The 25,961-nt window shown below is 38.0% G+C and overlaps 1 protein-coding gene across 2 annotated transcripts; it reads left to right on the forward strand.

The window, feature by feature from the left end:
* The first annotated feature begins 990 nt into the window (after positions 1-990).
* Positions 991-25,738, forward strand: LOC121956829 (histone acetyltransferase KAT7-like). Of its 2 annotated transcripts, none has more exons than XM_088069065.1 (15): positions 991-1,237; positions 3,542-3,686; positions 4,840-5,052; positions 7,381-7,662; positions 7,740-7,822; positions 8,942-9,028; positions 9,891-9,989; positions 10,934-11,023; positions 12,448-12,639; positions 13,048-13,137; positions 13,911-14,051; positions 14,525-14,618; positions 14,926-15,072; positions 18,077-18,183; positions 18,690-25,738. In XM_088069065.1, exons 1-15 carry the CDS (start codon positions 1,223-1,225, stop codon positions 18,786-18,788), a joined length of 1,884 nt encoding a protein of 627 aa, XP_087925191.1. In that variant the 5' UTR covers positions 991-1,222; the 3' UTR covers positions 18,789-25,738. The 2 variants fall into 2 exon arrangements, with proteins under 2 accessions (XP_087925191.1, XP_087925190.1); XM_088069064.1 differs by having other exon boundaries at positions 992-1,237; positions 10,934-11,044.
* The last annotated feature ends 223 nt before the right edge of the window (positions 25,739-25,961 follow it).

Consider the following 25,961-nt stretch of genomic DNA (forward strand, 5'->3'; position numbering starts at 1 on the left):
ACTATTTGAATATACTTAAAAGTTTGTTAAAAAAACAGAGTTTTTGGAGGTAGTGGATTGTTCCGCTAGGTTCCGGTGTTGTATCCGGGTTTTTTCAGGGTTTATGGTTACTTCCGGTGTTGTTACCGTTTCTTTCCTCACTTCATTTAATAAACTGTGACGCAAACAACGTTAAATTGAAGTGTTTTAAGCTTTAACAGCCTATTTAAATATACTTTTAATTTTGCATTTTTATTTCAGAACACTGAGTTTCAGCAGGCGGTTGCGCGAGGAGCAAGATGTTTTTTACTTTCTTCCGGTGTTGTATCCGGTTTCTCGGGGTTTATTTATAATAGATCCATGGATTCATCTAACAGACTTGATTTAAGCAAACTACTTTTTTCTATTATATATTTATGTTCCTAAGAGTTGTTTATATTTCTGTTCTTATTTTTATTCCACTTAGTATGTTTATTTTATGTGTAAATTCCGAGGCGCGAGTATTTGAATTTGATCATTTTTATTATTTATTTTTTTTATGTATGTACTAAGCAAAGATTTCTTCAGATCCCCTGTAAGTGAAAACCTACTGCTTTTCCGAGATAATCAAATTATTATCTACAAATTCGTTTGATTAAATAAATAAATAAACATAAGTGGTCATTCGGGAATTATGGCACATAGATATTTAGATGTAAGGCTTTTTTGTGTCATTTTTCAGTAGTGATCTTTCAAAGTTTAATCTCATTTATAAAAGCAGTAAGTTTGACAGATGTCTCGAGAAAACGACTTTTGTGAGTAAAATACGTTGCCAAATTAATCAAAATGAAATAATAATAATTATTATTATTATTTTGTATTTTTTTATATTATATTTTGTATTATTTTATTTTATTTTATTTATTTATTTTATTTTTTTTTGTATTTTTCCATTTGAGGACCTAACTTTATATTTTTTATATGTCAGAACAGGATTATTTTGGTCGTTGCCTTAAATCAAAGTACTGCCTCAGCTGTTTGTTCCACACGGACGCATTTTGTCAACGGACCCTAAAAAACGAAGCGAGTTTGCGCCGTACTGTCAGGGAAGTGCGGAAAAACTGGTGCGCCTTTTTTTCCAGCTGAGTTGGCTCATATCAAAGCTGTCGACCTGTCGCTCTTGATTTTACCTGAATTTGAGAGAAACCCGCCCCGGTGTAGGGAGCAGTAATCGGCGGAGGAGACGCCCGGAGCGCCGCTCAAAATGCCGCGGAGGAAGGTAAGATGAGCCGTTAGAGCGCACAACAACATCACGTCATCGCTAATGTTAGCCAAAAACACACCCGCGTGATTAAACCTGCGGTCTCCCGCGAGCTGCAGTGGATTCCCACAATAACCCGCTCACGAGTTTAATGTTTGTGATGAATATTAAAGACGTCTGGAGCCGCTCAGCTGCCGTTTTGTGTTGATGCTAACAGCTAATGCTAATTTGTTGCTGAGTTACAGGAACGTGTTGTTGTTGTTGTTGTGTTTAAGTTTCTCTGCCTCTGCGCGCCGATGAGTTAAGCTTCTAAAATTTGTGCTGTGTGAGTGTTGGTGAGATTGGCACCGTGTGGCGGGCCGCGCGGAGCCGCTGACCCCCGGTAGGGTCGGTAACGGGCAGCTTTAACAGTTAAAAAAGGAACAGTCTGTTCTTTGAGTGCGGGGACTGAGCGAGGCGTCCGCACCAAAACAACGCTCTGATTGGACAGAATACGGACTAGCGTTGCGCTCATTGGTCCGGCTCTCTTTAACCCCGCCTTCTCTCTAATGTGATTGGTCGTATGTAAATGAGGTGCCCGGCCTCTTGTTGTGAAGTTGTCAGAAGCACTTAGCGCTGAATGAGCTCGAGTCGTGAATGATTTCTTTAGCTTTATTTGATTTAAACATGTAGGCTATTTTCATTATGTCGCAAAAAGTAGTACTTTTACACCCTTTTGAATTGCATTGTAGAATGTACTTCATTTTTCTTAATACTGAAGGACAGTAATAATAATAATAATATAATATAATAACTATTTATATAGCACCTCTAAAAAAAACAGTTCACAAAGTGCTTTGACAGACAAAGGCCAGAGTTAAGGCAGAATTAAATAGGAGATTCGAGGCAGAAACATATTAGAAAATCAAAGTAACAAAATTAAGGCAGTGGAAACACACCATTGATAATAATAATAATAATAATAACAAAAATGATTAATTGTATAAAAATGGAAAAAGGGGTACCATTGAAATTTCTGAGGTAGGTTATTTTCATTAATTTTAAAATACACTAGAACTATAAAAAATATATGAAAAGTACTTAGTTCATTTTATTAATATTGAAAGACAGTACAATTAAAATGTAATGAAAATAATATAAAAATGCAGCTTATTTTTATTAATACTAAAAGATAGTAGTACTACTAAAATATATGAGAAATACCCAAAAATATAGTCTGTTTTTATTAATATTCCAAGACAGTGGTACTATTACAATTTATTGTAAAATACTATAAAATGTACTTAATTTTATTCATATTAAAGAAACAGTTTGCACATATGCTATATACGAAAAGCGCTGTGTATAGTTATAGCTTTCTTGTATCAAGTTTTTACAATTCACTATTATTTTGCATCTTTAAAAGGCTTTAATGAATAAGCTAGTTTTTGTCTTTTATAGTTTATACTGATAGCTATCCTGATTTTTATTTTCTTTGCTCCATTATGTTTTTATTTTTATTTTATTTTTCTCTGTATACCGCCTTGTATGAATAAACAGTTATCATATTCTGTTGTCACATGTTATTTCTTTTGTTGTCTTTGTTTGAATTAAATGTTTTTTTAGAAATTGTAACCAAATATTAAATGCAACGAATATAAAACAGAAAAATGCGCATTATAATTTAAGATTATATTATACAATTGTAGGTATAGCCTTATAGCATCACAGCTGTGCTGAGGACGGGGGGGGGATTTCACAGTGTGTGCTTTGCTCAATGCGAATGGCACGTTGGGTCCCCCTGCCCAACCCCCACCCAGCCGGGTCTCCGTGGTGCGGGGCGAGCCCCGGCATCCGCCTCCGTTATCACCCCATTCAGTCCGTGCGGCAGGCAGCCATAGGCAGCCTGTATTGTTGATAAATTACGCAGCTAAATATGCTTTTTTGGGGACATTTCATTAATTTATTTTTGTTTACGGAGTTTTTAGGCGCTTTTTTGTAATGGTCTTTAAAACGATAGGACAACTTAATTGACTGCAAAGTGGAAATTCACGTGGAAGCTGCACTCGTGCGTGGTGGCAAATCGTGCTTATGTATTTTTAGGTGGCGATGGCGATTATAGGTTTATTTTGAGTATTTATACGTAAGTATCGTCTGTCAGGAGGGGGTGCAGAGCCGGAGGAGATGTGGAGGAGGTGATGCTCCTCCCCCAGTATGGGATCTTTGTTGAATTATCCGCTGGTAAAATAATAACAATAATCAAAAAATCTTTATTTACAGCTAATAACGTTTGATGAAAGTCCAGATTCAATCACGCAGATTTGTGATAACTTGTTGTTTCAGAGGACCGCCGGCAGCAGCTCGGACGGGACGGAGGACTCGGATTTTTCCGCCGATCTCGAGCACACCGAAGCGTCAGAGAGCGCGCACAGGCGCAGCAGCACGCGCCTGACTCGCGCCTCACTGCGCCTCAGCCGGAGCTCACAAGGTAAACACTGAAAGTTTTTGAGAAATAATCCATTAAATCTCAAACATGAGCAAACTGGTTTGATTTTTTTGTGCAGTATCTTAACACTTACTGTGCAGTAATATTTAGAGGATACATTTCTACAATAAAATATCAGGGGTTGACCGATAATGATTTTTCCGGCCGATATCCTTACTGAATATAAGCTAATGAGACCAATAAGGTATTTGGAACCGATATTGGCGACATTTACAATAAAAACTAAAATCTTTCCGTCACTATTTGAAATATAACAAACTCAAAACTTTGTTTAAATGCAAATATTTAATGGAATGAACTTTCAGCTTCAAATACAGCAAGTAAATCAAGTTAAGTGAAAATTTAAATAAAATAATAATAAAAATACAAAGTAAGTTTAAATGCTACTCCAATACCTACACTTTATTTGCACTTTTTTAAATAATTAATTTTATCTGTGATCATAAATTACATTAAAATGTAGATATACATAATGCTGCTGAATGCCAAATATCAGTCCCAATAATCAACCAGGACGATAACCATCAACCCTCAATATATATATAAATATACCACACACCGTGATATCCTGTGTTACTATCAATCATGAGCATACAGTGTCTGTAAAAGTAGATATAGATTTTATATTTCATATTATTTATTTTTATTCCATCTCTTTGTATTATTTCATCCTTTTGTGCTTTTTCTCAGTTTCTGATTTTTGAGCTTTCTCCATTTCTCCAGTGTGGGATTAATAAAGTTTTATTTTACCTTATCTTAAAAACATGGGGAAAAGGCAATGAGCAACTTAACACATGGCACAAAAAATAGCAAGAATTAGTAAAAGTTTAAAGAAACCAGTGCTGGAAATAAGCATTAACCACCAGCCAAATATTAGTGAAATATGCAAGTGGCTGCTAAATTTGCTTCACTCAACAGCCACAAAGACTGGAAGATTGGACTGGAAGTGGAGTCCACCAGCCACAGTGGCAGGTGGACAAAAAAATGTATATGCAGATTTTTTTTTCTGTGATGTTATTGTAAATATATAATTAATAAAGGTCTTGAATTGTGAAAAGTGTTTGATACTTGCAGACACACTGAAGTTGTGTGTTAAACCATATTTCAAATCTTTGGTTAATCCCTTCTCTTCCAGATAACTGCAGCTCAGTGCGGAGCAGCTCTCCTGCAGCCACAGGACCTGACGAAGGCCAGGATTCAGCAGCAGCAGCAGCAGCAGCAGTGGCAGCGTCCGTCTTCACCTCCGGGCGCAGGATCACTCGCAGCCAGCAGGGCGCGACAAACACCGCCGCCAAAAAATACCCACTGCGACAGAGCAGGTCGTCCGGCTCAGACACCGAGGCCAACGGTGAGCGCTCAAGTGTTTCCTGTTCGTCTTAGAAATTAAAACCATACATGACATTAACCCTCTGAAACCTGGAGTCGCATCGCTTCCTTTTGCTGCATTCACGCGCCTCTCGCAAATATTTCAGCTTTTAAATCTGGAGAAAATATGAAAGATTTTTTTTTTTGTTTGTTTGTTTCATGACTAAAAGATTTTCAATGTTTTGTGTTCACAGAACAAAGTAAGAAAATAGCACATAAATCAAACTATTCATCAACAGAAAAACCAAACCCAAAATGATTAAAACAGACAATAATGAACAGATCACATAAATCAATAAAAACCGAGAAAAAAAGGACAGATAATATGCAAAATAAAGTTCAATAATAATAATACACGGTTACACTATACTGGAGAGCTTACTTGTGTACTTCATGTGACTTTTACTTGGGACCAAAGGCAGTGAGCAAGTTGTCGAGAAATGCTGCCCAAATTGCAAGAAATGAGTAGATCTAGAAAATAAATTTTTGGAAAAAATGCCTGGGAGGAAAAAGGAGAAAAGGCAAGTGAAAATATATATATATATAATTACATAACTTAAAATGATCTTACCAAATGAATACAGCTTTCTTCAAGGTCATTTTCCTGAATTGTTTTGTTTTGCAGTTTTCACTCTCTGTTTTGTAATTTATTTATTCATTTATTTGTATATTTTTTCTTCTAACTTTCAGGTGATTTTCTTCGCCTTTTTACAAATTTCTTTGTGTTTTTTCAGGTCATTTCTTCTTTTGTTGCTCACCACCTTCCTCCCGTATTTTTGAAAGAAATTAATTTGCTTTCATGCTTTCAACATGTTTTATTAAAAGTGGATTCTGTTTTTTATGCACCTCTTCTTGGTCGCAGGAGGAGAAAAGTTTTAACCAAACAAATAGTTATCAGAGAGATGAGAAAGGGCAGGGAGGAAAACCAAGAGAGCAGGGGAGTCCGGGGATAGAGGGAGGGAGGGAAAGTAAAAATAAAGAGTGATGAGCAGATGAAAATGAAACCGTACGGGCCGAGAAAAGAAACGACGTCTGTTTGTGTGTTTGATTCATTCGTTCATTGTAGACGTTACCTCTCAGCTGCCCAGGAGCCCTGTCTGTGATCACAGTGTGTCCCTGATAATAAAGAAGACAAATACGTCTCGGTACACATCCTGGACTTGTGTTTTGTCACGGGGACGAACACAGAGAGACGGCATCTGTTGTCTCATTTGAGACGCTGCAGGAGGTGGTGATCTGTTCTCATTACAGCAGATATATCTGCGCTTCGGTTGTTCAGTTTCATCATTTAGTGCCTCAACACTGAGTCATATCGGAAACAGTACGAAGACTGAAGTCATGATGCAAAGTTACAGAGACTTTATGAATTTTCATCATCATCGTCACACAAACCAGAGTAGTTTATCTGCACAATACAAATAGAAAGATGGAGTTAAAATTCTAACAAATTAAGACAAGGAAAGGGTCAGCAACAGATGTGAAGGTGAAGCTAAAAATCTGAAATCATGTTGCTTTCTTTTAGGAGGAAACCGCACAGTTCAGACGAAAAATATTTATGGAAAATATATACTACGTATAGAGATATAATTAAGGTTTCCGTGAGAATAAAAGATAGTTATCCAGTGTTTCCTTCACATTCAGTTATTTATGGCAGCCCGCCACGATTAAAACATCTGCCGCTACATATTTTTCAGAGCGGGACTGTTCATTAGGAGCGCTGCTGGAATATAAATGTGTTTATGCATCACACCAGACTCTGGGAGTGCTGCACCGTAACATCGAAATTAAGATTAAAAATCATTGATTTTAAGATTTTTTTCACAAAAATGTGTGCACTGTGCAAGAAGAAATTACCCCAAATTAGTAAAAATTGCAAGAAAAATACAGGAAAAATAGCAAAAAAAACCCCACCATAAATCCACACAAAAAAGAAAGTTAGAAAAAACAATAAAAACATGACCTTTGAAAAAGTGAATGAATTATTTTTTTGTGAAATAATTTGAAATAAATAATTATTATTACTATGAATATAATTTTTTCCCTAGATATTTTTATATATTCTTAAAAGTATTTCTATGTATATTTTATATTTTCTTTTTTTATTGCAAGTTGTGGAACATTTCTGCATTTTTTTATCCTGTTTTTGATGAAGATCACACCAATTTGTTGCATGTTCAAAGGGTTAAATGCGTGTGAAAGGCACCTGAAAGCAAAAAGAAAAAAGATGTCACTCCAGGTTTTAAAGGGTTAAAAAGCTTTAAAGTTCATCATTCACTTTTTCTCATTTTCTGTGTCCTGGCTGGCTCTGCAGACCTGAAGCAGGGGGCCGACCGGGACGAGACCCCTCCTCGGACCCCGACAGGAAACGCCCCGTCCTCGGAGTCGGACATCGAGGTGTCCAGCCCCGGCAACGACCTCGTGTCTTCCAGCAACGACATCATAGTCTCACAAGAGGAGGACGAGAGGCTGGCCAAAGAGCTGTCGCTCAAAGAGGCCGCCGCCCACGACCTCTCCCACCGGCCCAAACGACGGCGCTTCCACGAGAGCTACAACTTCAACATGAAGTGTCCCACGCCGGGATGCAACTCACTGGGTGAGAACTCAAACTGGTTTCACTGGATCAGACGTCCGGAGCACCAACTCTGACCTCTCTGTCTCTGTCCCTCTCAGGGCACCTCACCGGGAGACATGAGAGACATTTCTCCATATCAGGATGTCCTCTCTACCACAATCTGTCTGCTGATGAATGCAAGGTACACACACACACACACACACACACACACACACACACACACACACACACACACACACATCCTCCTTTTGCATTAACAATGAACGGGCTTTTTATCATTTTTAGGGACTGTTCTGTATTTATGAGAGGGGAGGGGTGAAAAAGGGGGATGTGTGTCAGATTATTCTTAAAGCACTGGGCAGGGATTTATGTTTTTTTATTTTGTCTTATGGGAGGGGCATACAACTTTCAACTGTCTTATTTTTATTTAACCGATTTTTAAAGAAAAAATAAAGCAAATGTTTTTATTTTTTATTTTCTTTTGAAATGTTTCTTTAAAAAGTTTTTGTCATTTTTCAAAAATAAAAGTTGTTTTTTTTTCTGTAAACATTTTTGTTGTTTTTTTTCTTTTAAAATTTTTGGTGATTTAAAAAAAATTTGGTTTGGAAGGTATGTCTTCTTTAAAAAATGTTGAAAAAAATCAGGAAAAATACAAATTAAAATTAATTTATCACAGCCAGAGACTGTAACAACAGAAATTATTGTTGGATTTTTACATTTCTGACGGTACTTGAACACATCATGTGGGACTTCATGCATTTTTCCTCTGATAAATAAAGAACAGTCCTTAAGCCTATTCTTATATTTTCAACTACACACACAAACACACACACACATATATATATACATATATATATATATATATATATATATATATATATATATATATATATATATACAAACCCAGGCCTGCTGATACTACTAAATTACTACTGATACATTTTCCACAAGAACCTTTGACCAATTTATGTGTTTCTGTTACTTTACGTTTTATTTTTTGTGTATTTTTAACGAAATCTGCCACATTAAAGTAAAATACGTTGCATTTCTGCTTCAGTTACTTCTCTGATGCTTTTATGACATTACTGTTTAGTAAAAACCCAGTTTCCTCTGTGGGAACGCCTCAGCCACTGTGACCGAGTGTCTGGTGGATGAAACTGAAGGAAACCAACACACTCAAATTGAGGTTGTCAAGCTGCGAAGCCTCCAGGAGCGCGGAGGTGGCGGCTGCAGTGTTTTTTTCCCGCTGTGGGGGCTGGTTGTGAGTCGTTGGTGGCAGACAGTGTTGATGTTTTGTTAGGGCAAGGCATCGACGCGCGACAAACAGGCCGAGGAGAGGACGCTGTCGCACCGCCAGGATGAGAACAGACACTCCACGAGGAGCCAGGTAACACACGAGCACACGTAAAGCCGAGATTAACCCACGCTGACACACACTCACACCCAAAACACAGATACATGTACACATATATACATATACTGTCTGTGTGTAAGGGAACAGAATATCACGGAAATCAAGTCCAACAGTGAATCCAGGTGAAAGCTGTGACAATGCCTCGATTTCACCTGTCTGATTCACTTTATCGTGAGCTAAAGGGGTGTGTGTGCGTGCGTGCGTGCGTGCGTGCGTGTGTATGGAGGGAATTCCCACACACTGCAGCATCACTTTTGAAGCAGCTCAGGTCAGAGATCAGACTGTGATTCGTCAGTGTAGCTGGAACGGAGGCAAAGTGATGAAAAGCTGCTGTAGGTTGAGTCACTGTGTGTGTGTGTGTGTGTGTGTGTGAGAGAGAGAGTGTGTGTGTGTGTGTGTGTGTGTGTGTGAGAGAGAGAGAGAGAGAGAGAAAGGCCTCCTCCTGCACTGATGTAATTAATTTGTTTGATCAACAGAAAAGACTTTAAATGAAACAGGTTTTGCCCAAGTCTGATTTCCATTTGTTTTTCCTGACTGAATGTTAAAAAGAAACTCTAAAACTTAATTAAATCAATTGAAATAAAATAGAATAAAACAATACTTTCTTTTAGTTTTGTGTTTGTTGTTTCCAATTTCCTTTTTTTTGCACTAAATTCGTGTTTTTGAAAGAAATCAAGGCAATTAGGTTTTCAGGTAACATTAGGGAAAATGACAAGGAAAAAAGAGAAATTGAGGGAAAGAAGAAATGAAGCTGAGATTTTGAGGGTTAAAAGGTCAAAAAGATTAAATGAAAATGCTCCTCTGTGTTTCAGCGTTTGTCTCTGTTTGGTTTCAGGCGCCGTCGGAGCGTCAGCTGCGCTACAAGGAGAAGGTGACGGAGCTGAGGAGGAAGAGGAACTCTGGCCTCAATAAGGAGCAGAAGGACAAGTACATGGTGAGTGTGTGAGGAGTGAATTACTGAGAATACTTTTTTATGTGTTTTTTGCCATCTAAAAACATAGTAGTATTATGAAAAAAAAAACTGCTATTTAAAGTGGTTAAAACTCTGAGAATAAATGAATATTTGATATTTATGATTAGGACTGATGTTGGTTAGAAAATGAACTCAATGAGAGAAGAAAATTATATTATTGCATAATATATTTTTATCGTCTGATTTTAAAAAAAGCATTTTGTGTGCAGAGCAGTATGAGTGTGAGTATTTGAAACTGCACAAAAAATGGATAAGGTACAAAAATCAATGCTGCTGTAAATCTTTGACATATCGCAGGCTGTTATAATAATAACAAAAAACAATCTAACTGGATGCCTCCAGGACGCCTCCCTGGTGAGGTGTTCAGGGCACGTCCCACCGGTAGGAGGCCCCGGGGAAGACCCAGGACACGCTGGAGAGACCATGTCTCTCAGCCGGCCTGGGAACGCCTCGGGGTCCCCCGGGAAGAGCTGGACAAAGTGGCCGGGGAGAGGGAAGTCTGGGTTTCCCTGCTTAGGCTGCTGGCCCCACGACCCGACCCAGGATAAGCGGAAGAAAATGGATGGATGGATGGAAAAAACAATCTACTCTGCATGTAGTATATTGAAAATATTAAATTTTTCAGTTTTGTTTTTTTAATCTAAAAACAAAGTGGCACCATGACAAAAACCTGGCATTTAAAGGGTAAAAATTCAGAAAATAATGAGTATTTGATATTTATGATTAGGACTAATTTTGGTTAAAAAAATCCCTCAATGACAGTAGAAAATAATCTTAATGATTAATATTTTTTAAAGCTTGATTTTGAAAAGTGCATTTTGTGCACAGAGTGATAAGAGTGCGTGTAATATTAAAGCGGGCCCTAAGGGGTTAAAATGTTCTTTTTTCTGTAAATGTCCTTCCAGGAGCACCGTCAGAGCCACGGGGCGAGCAGGGAGCCGCTGCTGGAGAACATCACCAGCGACTACGACCTCGAGCTGTTCAGGAAAGCGCAGGCACGTGCCTCGGAGGACCTTGTAAGAGAGAAAACTCATCGTCACCTCCCTCCCTTTCTCTTCTGTCCTCCTGCCCTTTGTTTTTTTCTCTCCCCTCCTTTTTCTGCATTCTTCTTCTTCTTCTCTGTTCCAGTCAGAAACCCTCCTCTGCAGCCACAAGAGGAGTCTCTGATATTTTTGGTAGTTTGGACAAACACTTCCTGATATTCTGTTATTTTCCTCTTCTGCTCGGTTACTTTGTGATCCGTTCAGCTGAGAGGGCATCGGTGTTTTCCATCTTAAAACAACCACGGAGATACTTTTGTATGTTTCGGTCGGTTAACCCTTTAAAAACGGACCTCCTGCGGACGGCTGCGGGATATCAGTGTTTGTATAATTGTGTTTAACCCTTTGAAACCTGAGCAAATTGGCCTAATTTCCTAAATAGAAGAAATAATGGGAAGAAGGCAGTGAGCAACTTCAGAGGGAACTACCCAGAAATTATGAAGAAATCAGTAAAAAGTACACAAAAATACCTTAATAATTAGCATAAATGCATAAACATTATCATAGTTTAAAACCATTTTAAATATAAAATTCTAATAACAGAATTTTTTTTCCTCTATCTTTATGAAAAATAATTTCCTAATCTATCTTTTGTAATTAGCGGGACATTTCTTGTCAGCTTGCTCATCGGCTTTTTCACCCTTGTTTTTTGAAATAAATCAAACGATTTTTGCTCAGGGTTCAACGTCTTTCAGCGTTCAACTTTTGGATGAATTTGTTTTGTGTTTTTATTTTGTAAAATATGAAGGAAAAAAATGTATTATCTTTTCTAAATCACACAATTTCAACACTTAATTATTATAATTACATACTAATGTAGGCACCTTTCTGTTGCAGAGTTTAAAGGGTTAATTCCATATGGCATATACAGTATTTTGCACTTTTTAGAGCTGTTATTAGTTTATGTTCAACTACTAATGAAAAGCTCCTAATTCAAGGCATTAAATTATTATTATTTTTTTTATTGTAATAAATTCAGTTTAAGAGATTTTTAGACATTTTTAAAATAATAATTACCCCTTTAAAAAATATTATTATCATTATTATTACATTCAGTTTGGGAGATTTTTTTAAAATACTGCTATAAAAACAGCATGTAAACCTGTAAATAAATTTTAGAGTTTCGGGAAAAGCTTTTTCCTTTTTTTAATTCCTCATTCTGGTCTTTCTTCCTACATCCTGGTTCACGTGTTGTGTGGCTGCCTCCACTGAGGTTTTCATCAATGATGTTCTCTTCACCTCATCCTCCTCCCTGAATAATTGGGCTTTTTTCCCTCTTTCTCTTCTCTCCCCTCTGCCTGCTCGCCTGCCCTCTCTTCTCGTACCTCCTTTCACTCCCCGTCTCCGTCCCCGTCTCCGTCCTGTCCCGTCCTGTACAGGAGAAGCTCCGTCTGGCCGGCCAGGTGTCGGAGGGCAGCAACATGATAAAGACCATCGTGTTTGGGCGCTACGAGCTGGACACGTGGTACCACTCTCCGTACCCGGAGGAGTACGCCCGCCTGGGGAGGCTCTACATGTGCGAGTTCTGCCTCAAATACATGAAGAGTCAGACCATTCTGCGCAGGCACATGGTGAGGCAGCTTTTTCCTGAAGGTCCTTAAAAATCAGAGCCATTTGAATCTGCGTGATGAAATGTGTCACAATTTTAAATGCAAAAGCTGCAGTTGTGGAGGCGCCCGAACGTTCGAGCGTTCGATTTCGGTTTCGGCCCTTTGCTTGTGATTTTTTTGGGCCATGTCTTTGAGTTTCTCAGGTTTCAAAGGGTTAGAAATAGACCAGAAAACAACAACAACAGAAACAATAAAAGCAGGAGGGGGGGAAAGAAATAAAAAGAAATAATAGATAAGATGATAACAACAACAGAAAGCCAAACAGTCCTGCTGAACACAAGCGAGACAAAACTAATGTAGAGTTATGATCAAATTAAAACCAGAGGATAAATAATGCAAGTCATGATGTCATCTGTGTGTTTCTTGAAGGCCAAGTGTGTGTGGAAACACCCTCCAGGTGACGAGATCTACAGGAAGGGCAACATCTCTGTGTTTGAGGTGGACGGAAAGAAGAACAAGGTAAAAGAGGAGAGTTTCCAGGAATCTTTGAGCCTCATGCAAGAACATTTTTTTATTCTCGTCCTGCCGAATTTTTTTACCCAGAGTTTTTCAACTTCATGCAAAAAGAATACATGTGGGCTTGTTATTATGAGCATTCAGTCTTTCGCCTTCACACAACACATAAAATGCTCGACTCAGGCCGGGTTTCCACTACAGATTTGAGCAAAACTAAAGTGATATTTTCGAAATTTCGATTAAAACACAATTTCGAGATGACTGCGTTTCAATTTAGTGATGTTATGAGACTTTCCTCTCATGATAATCTCCCAGTAACCATGGCGATGGATGTCCAAAACATTGGCAGGTTTATCTCTGCAGCCGGTCAATAAAGCCAATCAGTTTTGCCAAATACGGCTTTTTCACATCGCCTGAAATACCACCTCATGCCAGCGTAAAATCTTTTTTTGCGATAAACTGGAGTTTTTTTTTTCTAAATTGACGTGTTTCCATTAGGCGGATTTTCCATTCACAAGTTTAATTTGTTCAATTTGAGGGTTAATGAAAACCCAGCTTCAGTCAATAAACCTGTTAATAACTGTGAAGTGATCTGTGTGTGTGTGTGTGTGTGTGTGTGTGTGTGTCAGCAGGATGAAATCAGAGAAATCATTCTCTGAAATGAATAAATATATAAATATCCAGAAAACTGAATGCATACACAATTAAGGAACACCCAAATAGCCGAAAATGTGGGTCCCGTAAACTCTGATGACCTGTGGCGCTTTTCCTCGCAGATTTACTGTCAGAACTTGTGTCTGCTGGCGAAGCTCTTCCTGGACCACAAAACTCTGTACTACGACGTGGAGCCTTTCCTCTTCTACGTCATGACCGAAGCCGACAACACGGGCTGCCACCTGGTCGGATACTTCTCCAAGGTAACCTGGGAGCTTTTTACAGACTCCTCTGTGCCGAGATGAGATGAATTATATCTCTGTCTGTGTAAGTACTGTACTAAAGTTCAATTCAAGGAACTTTTCTGTTCATTGAAGACTTTGATTAATGCCACTTTCTGCTTCTACCCCACTTAACTTCAGAGGGAAATATTGCACTTTTTACTCCATTTCTGTTATTAAATAAAGTAAGATTTTTGTGCAAAAACCAAAAATATGAAAATATATGACTGCAGCTGAAACTATTAGTCAATTAATTAGAAAATTAATTGACAACAATTTCTTTCATTGTGTAGGTCATTTAAAATACATTTCATGGTTTCAGCTTCTCGTATAAACTTTACGTATGAGAACTTGGTGCTTTTTATGAAATTTAAGAGACTGTTGCCGCACGAAGCCCATTAACCGTGAAAAAGCCGGTCAAACCGTCGATTTACAGATTTATTCTCCGTCTGCAGGAGAAGAACTCGTTCCTGAACTACAACGTGTCCTGCATCCTCACCATGCCGCAGTACATGAGGCAGGGCTACGGCAAGATGCTCATCGACTTCAGTGAGTGTGTGTGTGTGTGTGTGTGTGTGTGTGTGTGTGTGTGTGTGTGTGTGTGTGTGTGTGTGTGTGTGTGTGTGTGGTAAACCTAACCAGGGGATTCTGCACAATAACACCAGATTTAGGAGGCTGTCTGAGCCTCTTGCCCTTCTGAGGAAAACCTTCCAAACTCTTTGTTTTTTGGGTATTAAAGTCATTAATTTTTTTACTTTTTTTCTGTATCGTTTTATTTCTGTTTTCTCAGAGGGAGAAGAAAATGTTTACGGAAGAAAATATCCCACACAAAGTCGTGTCTGCTCTGTGCTTTCAGGTTACCTGCTGTCTAAAGTGGAGGAGAAGGTGGGCTCACCTGAGCGGCCCCTGTCTGACCTCGGCCTCATCAGCTACAGGAGTTACTGGAAGGAGGTGCTGCTGCGCTACCTGAACAACTTCCAGGGCAAAGAGATCTCCATCAAAGGTCAGAGCTCAGACTCTCACGTTATCAACCCTAAACACGAAAAGCCAGCAGAGAGCGTTCCCACAACACTGGCTAACGTTACCTACGAGTTTCAGAATTGTTTAAAACAAAACATTTTAATCTAACGTTCAGAGAACGTTTTAAGGGTGTTTATCGTTTCAAATAATGTTCCCGTAAGGTTGCTGACGAAGACGTAACGTTTTAACCGCAACATTGTGAGGATGTTTTGGTGATGGTAAGAGGTGGCAGATTATAAAATGTTCCCACAATGTTACATGAGAACAAAGAAAGAACGTTTTAAAAGCAGCATTCAGAAAATGTTACTGAGATTACACGACATTTTTTTATGAAAATGTAATGTAATGTGATATGTTAACAATAAATGTAAAAGAATGTTACTATAACTTTAAGAATAACGTTCTGGGAACTAAAATAAAACTTGTTGCTGAAAGTTGTACTAAAACCTCGCATCGGTTGCATTGTACTGTGCTCAGAACGTTTTTAGAAACAAAAATTGCTATCTGGGATGTTTTGAGAAAACTGAGGTTAAGTGCTGACTGAGACGTGACATTTTATCTGCAACATTTTGAGAATGTTTTGGTGACGGTTCAGAAAATGTTCTTTTTATAAAATGTTCCCACAATGTTACATGAGAACAAAGGAAGAACATTTTTAAAGCAGCATTCCGCAGAAAACGTCACTTAAACATTTAGTGGTTGCATTTAAACGTTTTTAAGAACCAAAAATTGCTGGCTGGGCGTCCGGAGCCTCCTGCTCATTCATGAAAAGGAACAAACCAACAGCTGCGACCGTGCACACGCACACACGCGTCCACGAGGTCACGCACACACAGAGTGTCACACAGAACCATGGTGATGTGTGCACGCATGCATTCATGTATGTCCGCCTCTGTGAACGCATCAGAGAGCGCCGAAAACACTCAGCGTTCAGCTGATAAATGAAGGTGCAGAAAAACTGGGTCATCCCAAACCCAACCAGACCACCGAGGGAATGTCCTGCTTCCTGCTCTGGTTTTCTTTTCTTTTCTTTTTTCGGGCAAAGTTAAGCGTCGTCTCGTATTCGAAGTGTTTTATTATGAACATTTATGTAGGTTGAAAATGTATACAGGATAGAGCTGGGCGATAAAGTCTTATCACGATATGTTTTTCATATCAGTCGATATCGATATATATCACGATATACATCAAATCACTATTTCGGGTTCCCTTTGTCTCCTCTCCTTTTTTTTTTTTTTAAATGTACAACTTAAATGTTTGAAATTCAGAAGGTTTTTTTCTTAGAATATTTCCCCAGTTAGAAGTAGATAGAAGTAATCAAAAGGCTCCTGAAGGATGACAGTGTTATATCTGCTTATATCTGCAGGCACGGTGAAGAACGCCGTGTGTGTGTGTGTGTGTGTGCGCGTGTGTGTGATGTGTGTGTGTGTGTGTGTGTGTGTGTGTGCGTGCGTGCGTGCGTGCGTGCGTGTGTGCGTGTGTGTGTGTGGTGCGTGTGTGTGTGTGTGTGTGTGCGTGCGTGCGTGTGTGCGTGCGTGTGTGTGTGTGGTCTGTGTGTGTGTGTGATGCGTGTGTGTGTGCGTGTGTGGTGCGTGTGTGTGTGTGTGTGGTCTGTGTGTGTGTGTGCGTGCGTGCGTGCGTGTGTGTGTGTGCGTGCGTGTGTGTGTGTTTCAGATATTTTCAGTTGACTGTTACGTGTGACTAAGACATAATGTTGCACTTAGTTTTAAATAAGTTATTTTTCAGAGATATCTGCTGTGTATAAACGTCTTTGTCGGAGTGAATAAAGAGTCAGATAACAGATTGTCTCCGGGGGGTCGGACAGCCGACACGACGAAAACAGCAGAGAGTTTGGTAACACTCTGTTCCCTCCGGTCGAGCCGCTTTTGTCCTCCTCATCTTATTTTTGATGATAATTTCTGCGTGTTATTTTGAATTTGGGGAGATCTTTTCAGCTCGCACAGAGCGACACAAACCACTCCTCTGTCCTTCAGTCTGCATTCACACGTCCTCTCCCTGTCATCTGCCCGCAGGGCCGAACAAACACCGTTGCCAGTTATTCAGGAGCCTTTTTCCTCAGTTTTAACTGCACCGCTGTGTTTGCACATCTCATAAGGAGCTCTCGGTGCGGTCCACTTCAGTTCATATCTCAGAGCGCTGAGTGCTTTTTCAGCTCGAGCCTCAACAATGACGACGCTGTTTTTTAGCTAAATTCTTTCATGACTTGATGCCGCAGAGAAAATAAAATAAAACAGAGAAATTATCTCGGCTGGATGTCCGTCAGTGAAGCCAGAGAGCGACTTCAAAAAGTTCATGTTTACTGACCTAAAAAAAAAGCTTTTCACTGAAGAAAACAAAATAATTTCACATAAAGTATCAACATTTTTTAGAAAGGTCGTCCTGTACCGCTGTGTCATTGTGACTGACGGTTTTTGTTTTTAATGGTTTTGAATGTTTTTAATGGTTTTTAATGGTTTTTAATGGTTTTTGATGGTCACCCCGGACAGTTTTTATCATCATCAGATGTTCAGTCGCTTCAACACTTCCGTCCAAAGTGAAATGTCTCCACAAATATTGGACAGACACAAAATTTATACTGACCAAAATTTTAAATGCAATGCTTCTGTTTTTGCTTCCTTTTTTTTTTTAGATTTACCACTTTTTTAACCCGTTAAAACCTGAGCAAATTCGTCTGAATTTTACAAAAACATGGAGGAAAGACAAAAAGCAACTTCACAAAACATTTTCCACAATGTGCAAGAAAATAGTCAAAGGGGAAAAGAAAACGCCCAAAAAAATACGTTTCAAAAAGGGGGGATTTAACAGGGGAAAATGTCCAGAAAACTGTATTTATAGTTATTAGAATTTTATTTTTAATTATTATTTTTATTTTTGAAGTGATGTTCAGGCGGGCGGTGTTGCCCGGACGTTAGTCCTCTTCATCAGAGTCCTGATCCCGGTGCTGTGACCTGGTTTTGTGTCCACAGAGATCAGTCAGGAGACGGCGGTGAACCCGGTGGACATCGTCAGCACGCTGCAGTCCCTCCAGATGCTCAAATACTGGAAGGGAAAGCACCTGGTCTTAAAGAGACAGGTAGGACACTAAACCACCAGATCTGATTCTGTTTGGTATAAAATCATCACTTTGCCGCCTCAGAGCTCGTTGGTTAAACTTAAAACTCGTAACACATTTCAGCTTAAAGTCCGTGTAAAGTCAATTCAGAGATTGAGTGTTGAAAACATCTTAGAAAGACCTTTTGTAGCACTGAATTGTTAAGTTAGAAGATTGACTGTTTTTTCACCATTTTTTAGGATGATTCTCAGATTTTAGGGAGTTTCTCAGATATTACATTTTTAAGATATTAGGACATTTCTGGGATTTTAGGACATGTCTCAGAGATCAACAAGCTCTATTTTGATGCTGTTTTGTGCGATCTGAAATCTTATTGAGACTAAAAGGACAAAAACATTCACAGAGTGATGAAATCTCTTTATTTTCACTGTGAATTAGAAGATTGCTTCGGGGGCCGTCTGGCCCACATTTGATCCGCTGGCCATAAGTTGAGCATCCCTGAGCTCAGGTGTGTTTTCTCTCTTTAGGACCTGATCGACGACTGGAAGGCGAAGGAGACCAAACGTGGAAACGGCAAAACCATCGACCCCAAAGCCTTAAAATGGACGCCGCCCAAAGGGACGTAGAGGAGCTTCCTCTCACACTCAGAAACACACACTGACAGATCCTCCGTGCACACTGGCATGCTCACAGACCCTGAGCCCACACACACACACACACTCCTGTACAAAACGCTTTCAGCAGCCACAGCACAGTCAGCCACTCACAGCTCGCCGTCTCTCTGGGTTCAGCCGTCAGCGCCGCGGCTCGAAAAACCGCGTCAGTCCCACAAACACGCCACGAGCTCTCTGATATGACACCTGCGCAGGGTTTTTTTTTTTTTTTGGATATTACTCAAATCTAGAAGAAAATGAGGCTAACGTGCAGGAATCTGGACCTAAAACATGAAATAACGATCAGACGTCTATTCAGCGTTTAACCCTTTGAAACCTTGATCGAAATGACTTCCTTGTGCTGCGTAAAAAATTTGGAGCAAATTGCTTTTTTTAAAAAACAAAGGCAAAAAAAAGGTAATGAGCAACTTTGCAAGAAGTGCTCCACAAATTACAAGAAATTAGTAGATTAAGAAAAATAAATTTAAGCTTGGGAAAAATGTTAAAAAAATGTATTAAATGATTTTTAAGCTCATTTTCCCAGGTCATTTCCTTGTTGGTTTTTGTTTTTTACTTTTAAAGAAAATATATTTTTGCTCATTTTTAGGCACTTTTCTCATACCTTTTTTTGGGCTAAATTTGGGGTAATTTCTTCTAAGTTGCTCATTGCCTTGTTTCCATGTTTTTGTAAAGAAATCAATCTGCTCAGGTTTTAAAGGGTTAACACCAGTGAAGGTGACCAATCTTTAGACGTTCTGAAAGCTTAAATACAAAATATATCTGAGGAAAAACTAGATTTGACATGTGTATTTATATTCAGGTTGTACATTTACTCTCACGCACCGGCTGTTACTAACATAAATTACAGTAATATTTCACTTAGCTTCTTTAGGTTTTGCTAATTTTAGTGAAATTTTAAAACTGTCTTCAATTAATTCACATATTGTCATTTTAAATTTTTAGGCTCAATAGAAGAGAATCAGCTTTGTGATATATTTATGTTTAGATTTTATATTTCCGGTTTCAGGCTTTTGTCCAACAAACTGACTAAAATGTTAAATAATGAGCTCCGGAGCCGCCGGTGACCCTCGCTGACGCCGCCTCGACCTCATCTGTTTTCTGAAGAGGGAAAGTAATTGCTCCTCGTTAGTGCGCCTCTTTCCCGACACCTGATGAGCCGAGAGCACCAGGCGCGCCCGCTAATCCAATCTGAGGAGCCGCTTTTCATTCTGCTCTCGACAAAACGCAGCTCGGCAGCTCGTTGACTCACGCGGTGAATTTTGTCAGACACAGACCAGCTGGCTGTGATTAAACAGCACGAGGCCCAAAATACACGACGCTTCTCGGAAAATGACCTTTATTTAACGTCGAGATCACGTGACGAAACTGAGAGTTCCCAAACTCACTTAATGAATTTGATCATTTCTGCAAGAGCAAAAAAATTGGAACAGAAATAAATATTATCTTTACTCCACGTTGGCGCTGCGTGATATGAAGAAAAAAACACTGAATATCACAATAACGATATTCTTTGCAATAAATAAACATACTAAACTACAGTTTTCAGTATACTACTAAAACATGAATTCTTGTTAAAATTTTGTTTAAAAAGAAAGTAAATTATTTTCAAGCGTTATTTTATTGAACAAATTGAGCCAAACAAAACTTTTTAAAAAATTTAAATTTAAATTTACTCATCAAAAATGTGGAGCATCCCACCATAAATGAGCTTTAAAGCTCCAGTGTGCAGGATTTAGGGATATTTTAGCAGAAATCTGATATAATGTAATATAATAAGTGTGTTAACTTTAGTGTAGAGTCAGCTGGAAATAAGAAAGGTTGTGTTTTCGTTACCTCAGAATGAGCCGTTTATGAATATAGCGAGCAGGTCGTCGTTTAGGGACATCGCCAAGTTGCACCGCCGTGTTTGTACGGTAGCCCTGAACGGACAAACCAAACACTGGTGACAGAGACGGATGTTGGCGTTTTCACGCCGGCCACCGTAGTCAGAAGCTCTTCCACAAAAGGCGGGAAATTGTGTTTATAAACATCTAACGGAAACACGTCAGCTGTTTTTGCCAACTTAGTCATTATATCGACATTTCTGATATTTATTGTTAAAAGATGGAATTGTGATCATATTTCTTCGAAGTGCCGAGTCCCACAAAATCGTCACATCAAAGACGGAATTTGGTAAAAAAAAAAAAAAAAAAAAAAGTGATGTTTGACTCTGCCTCCCAGTTTTCGTGTTGATGATGAGCTTTTGAGGGGATTTGAAAATATCGAGATATATATCGTGTATCGAGATACAGCCTGAAATTACGGCAGTATAATTTTACTGCCAGTACGGTGCGATGGTCTCAGGTCACATCTGATCGTATCAGAAAGTTTTAACAGACCGAAGACGACAAACTGACGCTGACGGCGGCCGTTTGAACCCAGAGCTCATCAGAAACTCTCCCTCATGTCGAGTGACTCGTCACACGCTTTGTTTTGACGCTATAGCTGCCATTGGCCGAGTTTGGGACCTACGTGGCGTCCGCCCGTCTTTTTAACCTCTTAGTGACGGCTGTGCGTCATAATGTCGGTTTTATTGTGTTCACAAACACGTTTCTGTGTCCCGTTTTTGTTCAAGTTCTCAATGATATTTTTTACTTTTTCTACCTCTGAGGTTTACCACTGTTTAAAAGCTACATTTTCTCTTTTTTTCCTTTTTTAATCTGTGTGTTAACATGTGAAACTGTGTTCAGCCAGCAAGTGTTTTTTTAACTAGATTTTTAAAATATATATATGCTATTTATATTCTTAAAATGATATGTTAATTGCGTAGAACGTGAAGTCTGGTAGAGGAACGTCGGCTCTAGGACGGACTTCCTTGTGAATATGAATATTTATCTCAAGATTTTATGTAGGTTTGAAAGTGCAGAAGCTCTTGACAGGTACATCTCCAAACCAACAATTTACATGCACAATAATATTACAATATTATTCTGAAATCTGGAAAATAATCTTTGTGTGCGAGAGCGCTGAGCAGCATTTCTGAGTTATTTTTGTTCTTCACGGCCCTTTGTGTTTGATTTATTTTATTGACAATCGTCATATTTATTGATTTAAATCTACTTTTACATTATTTAACCAGATTTTAAGGTTTGTTAAAGGAGTAGTTTGACATTTTGGGAAATATTCATATTCAGTTTCTTGCCTTTTCATTTCTGACAGCAAAGCAAATTAGCATCATAGACTGTAAAAATAATGGACTTAGCCACCAGAACGCCCCTCACTGGTTTGTAGACTCCAGATTTTGAAGCCTTGACTTTGGTATTTTATCTGTTGCCAAAGAGACCACATCATTAACCCTTTGAAACCCAGGCAATTTGGCTTGATTTCTTTCAAAAACGTGACAAAAACAATGAGCAACAAAGAAAAAAAGACCCACAATTATCAAGAAATGAGTAAAAAGTACACAAAATTACCTGAAAGTTAGTCAAATAAAAGAAAAACTAAAAATAAAAAATTAAATAAAACACACAGACACACAAATAAAAGTTAATTAACTGAAAATTAGTCAAATAAATAAATGATTAATAAATCAAACACACAAAAGTGTTAATTACCTGGAAAAAAAATAAATAATAATAATAATAAATAAATAATGAATAAATAAAGCACACAAAAATTGAAAGTTAAAAATTGAAAAAAGAAAGAAATAAATTACTTGGTAAAAATGCTTAAAATTATAATAATTTTGTAAAATGAATTTAAAAATTAAATTATGATTATTAAAGTTAATCCTCTTTTTCCTCTCTTTTTTTCCCTTTATAAAAATAGTTTTATAAATGTAGAAAATGTCTTTCTAAGTTACTCATTCCCTTTTTTCACATGTTTTTGAAAGAAATGGCACACTTGTTTGGGGTTCAAAGGTCGAAATACTTGTGAAAAACATTTGAGAGCAGCATTTAAAAAAAGCTCCAGGTTTTAAATAGTTAATTTTGTGTAACTTTGGGCCTTAATCAAATGTAAGCAGGTGAGTTATATAAAAATTCACCCTCCTTACAGTTGTCATGAATGTTGAAATTAACTACAGAGACCAAAACAGTTTTTTGTATCCGGCTGTAAACATGTTCATTTCTGCTGTAAGAGTTTTAACCCTTTAACACCTGGATCATCATCAGTTTTCTCGTGCTGTTCAGACGCCTCTCACAAGCATCCAAACCTCTGAAACTTAAGAAAACTGATTTTTTTTTTTTTCCTAGTTTGGAAAAAAAGGCAATGAGCAACTTGGAAAGCAACGTCTCGCAACAAGAAAAGAGAGGAAAATTGTATAAGGTGATAACAAAATCATCTGAAAATTAGCTGGGGGATTATATGAAATTATCAAAAAACTAGAGATAAGTGTCCAGAAAATTTCACTGAAAATTCATTGTATATTTAGAGTTATTCTACAAAATAAACCTTTTTTTTTTTCAATATATTTTTCTCTTAAGGACATTGTGTTTGCTTTAGCTCTTTACTTTTTCTTTTTTGTTGCTTTTATGTTAAGTTGGAAAGAAAGGTAATGAGCAACTTGGAAATAAATGTCTTGCAACTTGCAAAAAAAAAAAAAAAGTTATAAGATGATAACAGAATCATCCAAAAAAAATGTCCAGAAAATGTAATTTAAAAATCATTATACATTTATAGTTATTCTACAAAATAAAACATTTTTTAAAATGTATTTTTCTCTCTTTTTTTGCACTTTCTTAAGGTCATTTTCTTGTGTTTGCTTTTGTTTTTGTACTTTTACTTTTTTTTTTTTCTTATTTAACTTTTTGTAAATTTCCTGCTAATTTTGGACCATTTTTTGTCAAGTTGCTCATTGCCTTTTTCCGCTAATACCTTTGATGGAAATCAAGCCAGTTTGCTCGGGCGTTAAAGGGTTAACATGGGGGTCTGTGTGGGGGCGGGCTCTGGTTTTTTGAGCCAGCCTCTAGTGGCCATTAGAGGAACTGCAGCACGTTTTCAGCTTCAGTTTGCTTCTTGTTTCACAAAAATGTGGTGCTGTTCCTTTAAAGGTTGTGCGTGAGCTGAGGCAGCTGTGAAATCGGAGGTGTGCGGCCGACGATGTCGCACTGAATCATCTTTTAGTTTTGTTTTGTAGCTTTTGTGTCATGATTTGTCGAGGAATCTTCCAGTTAAACGAGCTTTTCTTCCTTCTTAGATTAAGAAATGTTGCCTTTAAAGTCTTCACTGTTGTTTGTTTTTTTTGTCTTTTTTTATTAATTCTGGTGTTTTTCTTTCTTTGGATTTATTTATGTCTTTAAATCCTGTGGATGCTTGTCTTAAATTTGAGTCTTGCATGCAGACTGAAAATCAATAGAAACGGGCCGTGCATTTCAAAAGCACAACATTTATCCTTTTAGCACCTGTTCTCCATAAACCTCTGTGGGTGAGAGCAGGAGCCGACTTGTTTTTGCCAATTCTTAAGTGCATTTACAGCAAAGTGCACTTTGGAAGGAAAAAACATTTTAAAACACACCTCTTGATGATCATTTTCGACACATGGCTGGGCCAATTTTTATTTATTTATTTATGATTTTGCTGTTGTTGAGATGTCACCTGCGTGTTATGATGGAGGAGTTAGAATAATCTTTTGTTTTTGGCCCCTCAGACTGACAGCGCTGTCATTTTGTTGTGATATTTAAGCCTTTGAAACTTAGACAAATTTGCCTCATCACTGTGATTAAACATGGGACGAAGAAAGAAATGACCCAGAAATACAAAAAAAAATACAAGAAAAGTTCCTGAAAATTAAGAAAACAAACAAAGAAACCCAAAACAACCAACTACACAAAAAAGACAACAGCAACAGGGAAATTACCCGGGGAAAAAAACGCCCAAAAATTATTTAAAAAAAAAAAAATTCTAATATGATAACTAGAAATTTCTCTAAAGTTGCTTGTTGCCTTTTTCCCTGCATGTTTCTTAAAGAAATGAATTATCTCAGCCCTCAAAGGTTTAAATAAAAGGTGAAAGGTGTCTGAATGAAAGTGATCCAGGTTTCAAAGGGTTAAACACTCCGTCATAAGCAGAGAGAAGATCTTTTTTTCTCACAGAAAACCTGAATGTAATTTGTTTACTCTGGTTCATTTTAAAGGAATATTTCACCTGCAAAATGATCATTTAGTCACGTCAAACACGCTCGCTCGATGCTGGGCTAAAGGTGAGGGATGCGGGCCTACCTGTCGCCTCGCCGTCTCGGTCTGCTCGCGTTCTGTGATCAGCGTTGACAGTTTATTTGTAGACGTTAAAACGTGCGGACAATAACGGGACAAAGCTTCATGGGGAGGAAACTCCAAACCTGACCTGAATCTTCTCTCTTCATTTCCTTCACCTGCTCAACCCTCAGAAAGCCCCGCCCACCTCACCTGACAGCCAAAAACGGACAACCGGAGGGTTTCCATTGACCCTTAAACTGAAATTGCAAATACAAAAGGCACCCAATGGAAACAAGTCAATTTTGAAAAAACTTTAAAAAGCTATTTCTCAAAACTGCAAAAAGAAAATCACTTTTTTTAGGTAACTGTTTTTTACTTCATTATTTTCAGGTAATTTTCCTGCTGGTCTGCTGCCGCCTCCATCAGTTCATTTGTTTGTTTTTGTGTGACTTTCGGGTTTTCCATAGTCGAAAATGTAGTCTGACACTGATGAGTTTCACTTTCAGTTTCTGTCTGGAAAGTTTGAGACCGGATCAGTCACACTTTGATTATGCAGATTCAGTGTTAAAGAAAGATATACTTTTGCTTTTGTTAAAACAAGGTCCGCCGTGTACGGAGCCCCTGAAGGGACATTAAGGAGAAAAAAAATAGATGGTTAAAATAAATCAATAAATTCTGAAATAAAATAGATGGTGGAAAAAAATTACTTGGTAAAAAAAAAAAAAGAAATTGGTGAAAGAAAATTTAAAAATTAATGATAAAAACAAATTTGATGGTGAAAAAAAAATGGTTTCTTCCAAGAATTGTTTAGATTTATGGCAGAAGTGTCTTTTTTTCTCCCCCATGTCCCTTTAGAGGCTCCAAATTATTAAGACTATTATTAAGACTTTTTTTCCATTTTAGGATTCATCGTGGAGGCGTGCAGGAAAAAAGAAAAATTTAAATTTAAAAT

The sequence above is a fragment of the Plectropomus leopardus genome, chromosome 18 (assembly GCF_026936395.1).
Source record: "Plectropomus leopardus strain MGB_pleo_1.0 chromosome 18, ASM2693639v1, whole genome shotgun sequence".
In the NCBI taxonomy this organism is placed as follows: Eukaryota; Metazoa; Chordata; class Actinopteri; order Perciformes; family Serranidae; genus Plectropomus; species Plectropomus leopardus.

Bases quoted from the DNA above. Each gene is read 5' to 3' on its own strand.
- LOC121956829 (XM_088069064.1), top strand. The intron at 11,045-12,447 runs GTAAGAGAGAAA...CGTCCTGTACAG, and splicing joins CACGTGCCTCGGAGGACCTT to GAGAAGCTCCGTCTGGCCGG. The intron at 14,619-14,925 runs GTGAGTGTGTGT...CTGTGCTTTCAG, and splicing joins CAAGATGCTCATCGACTTCA to GTTACCTGCTGTCTAAAGTG.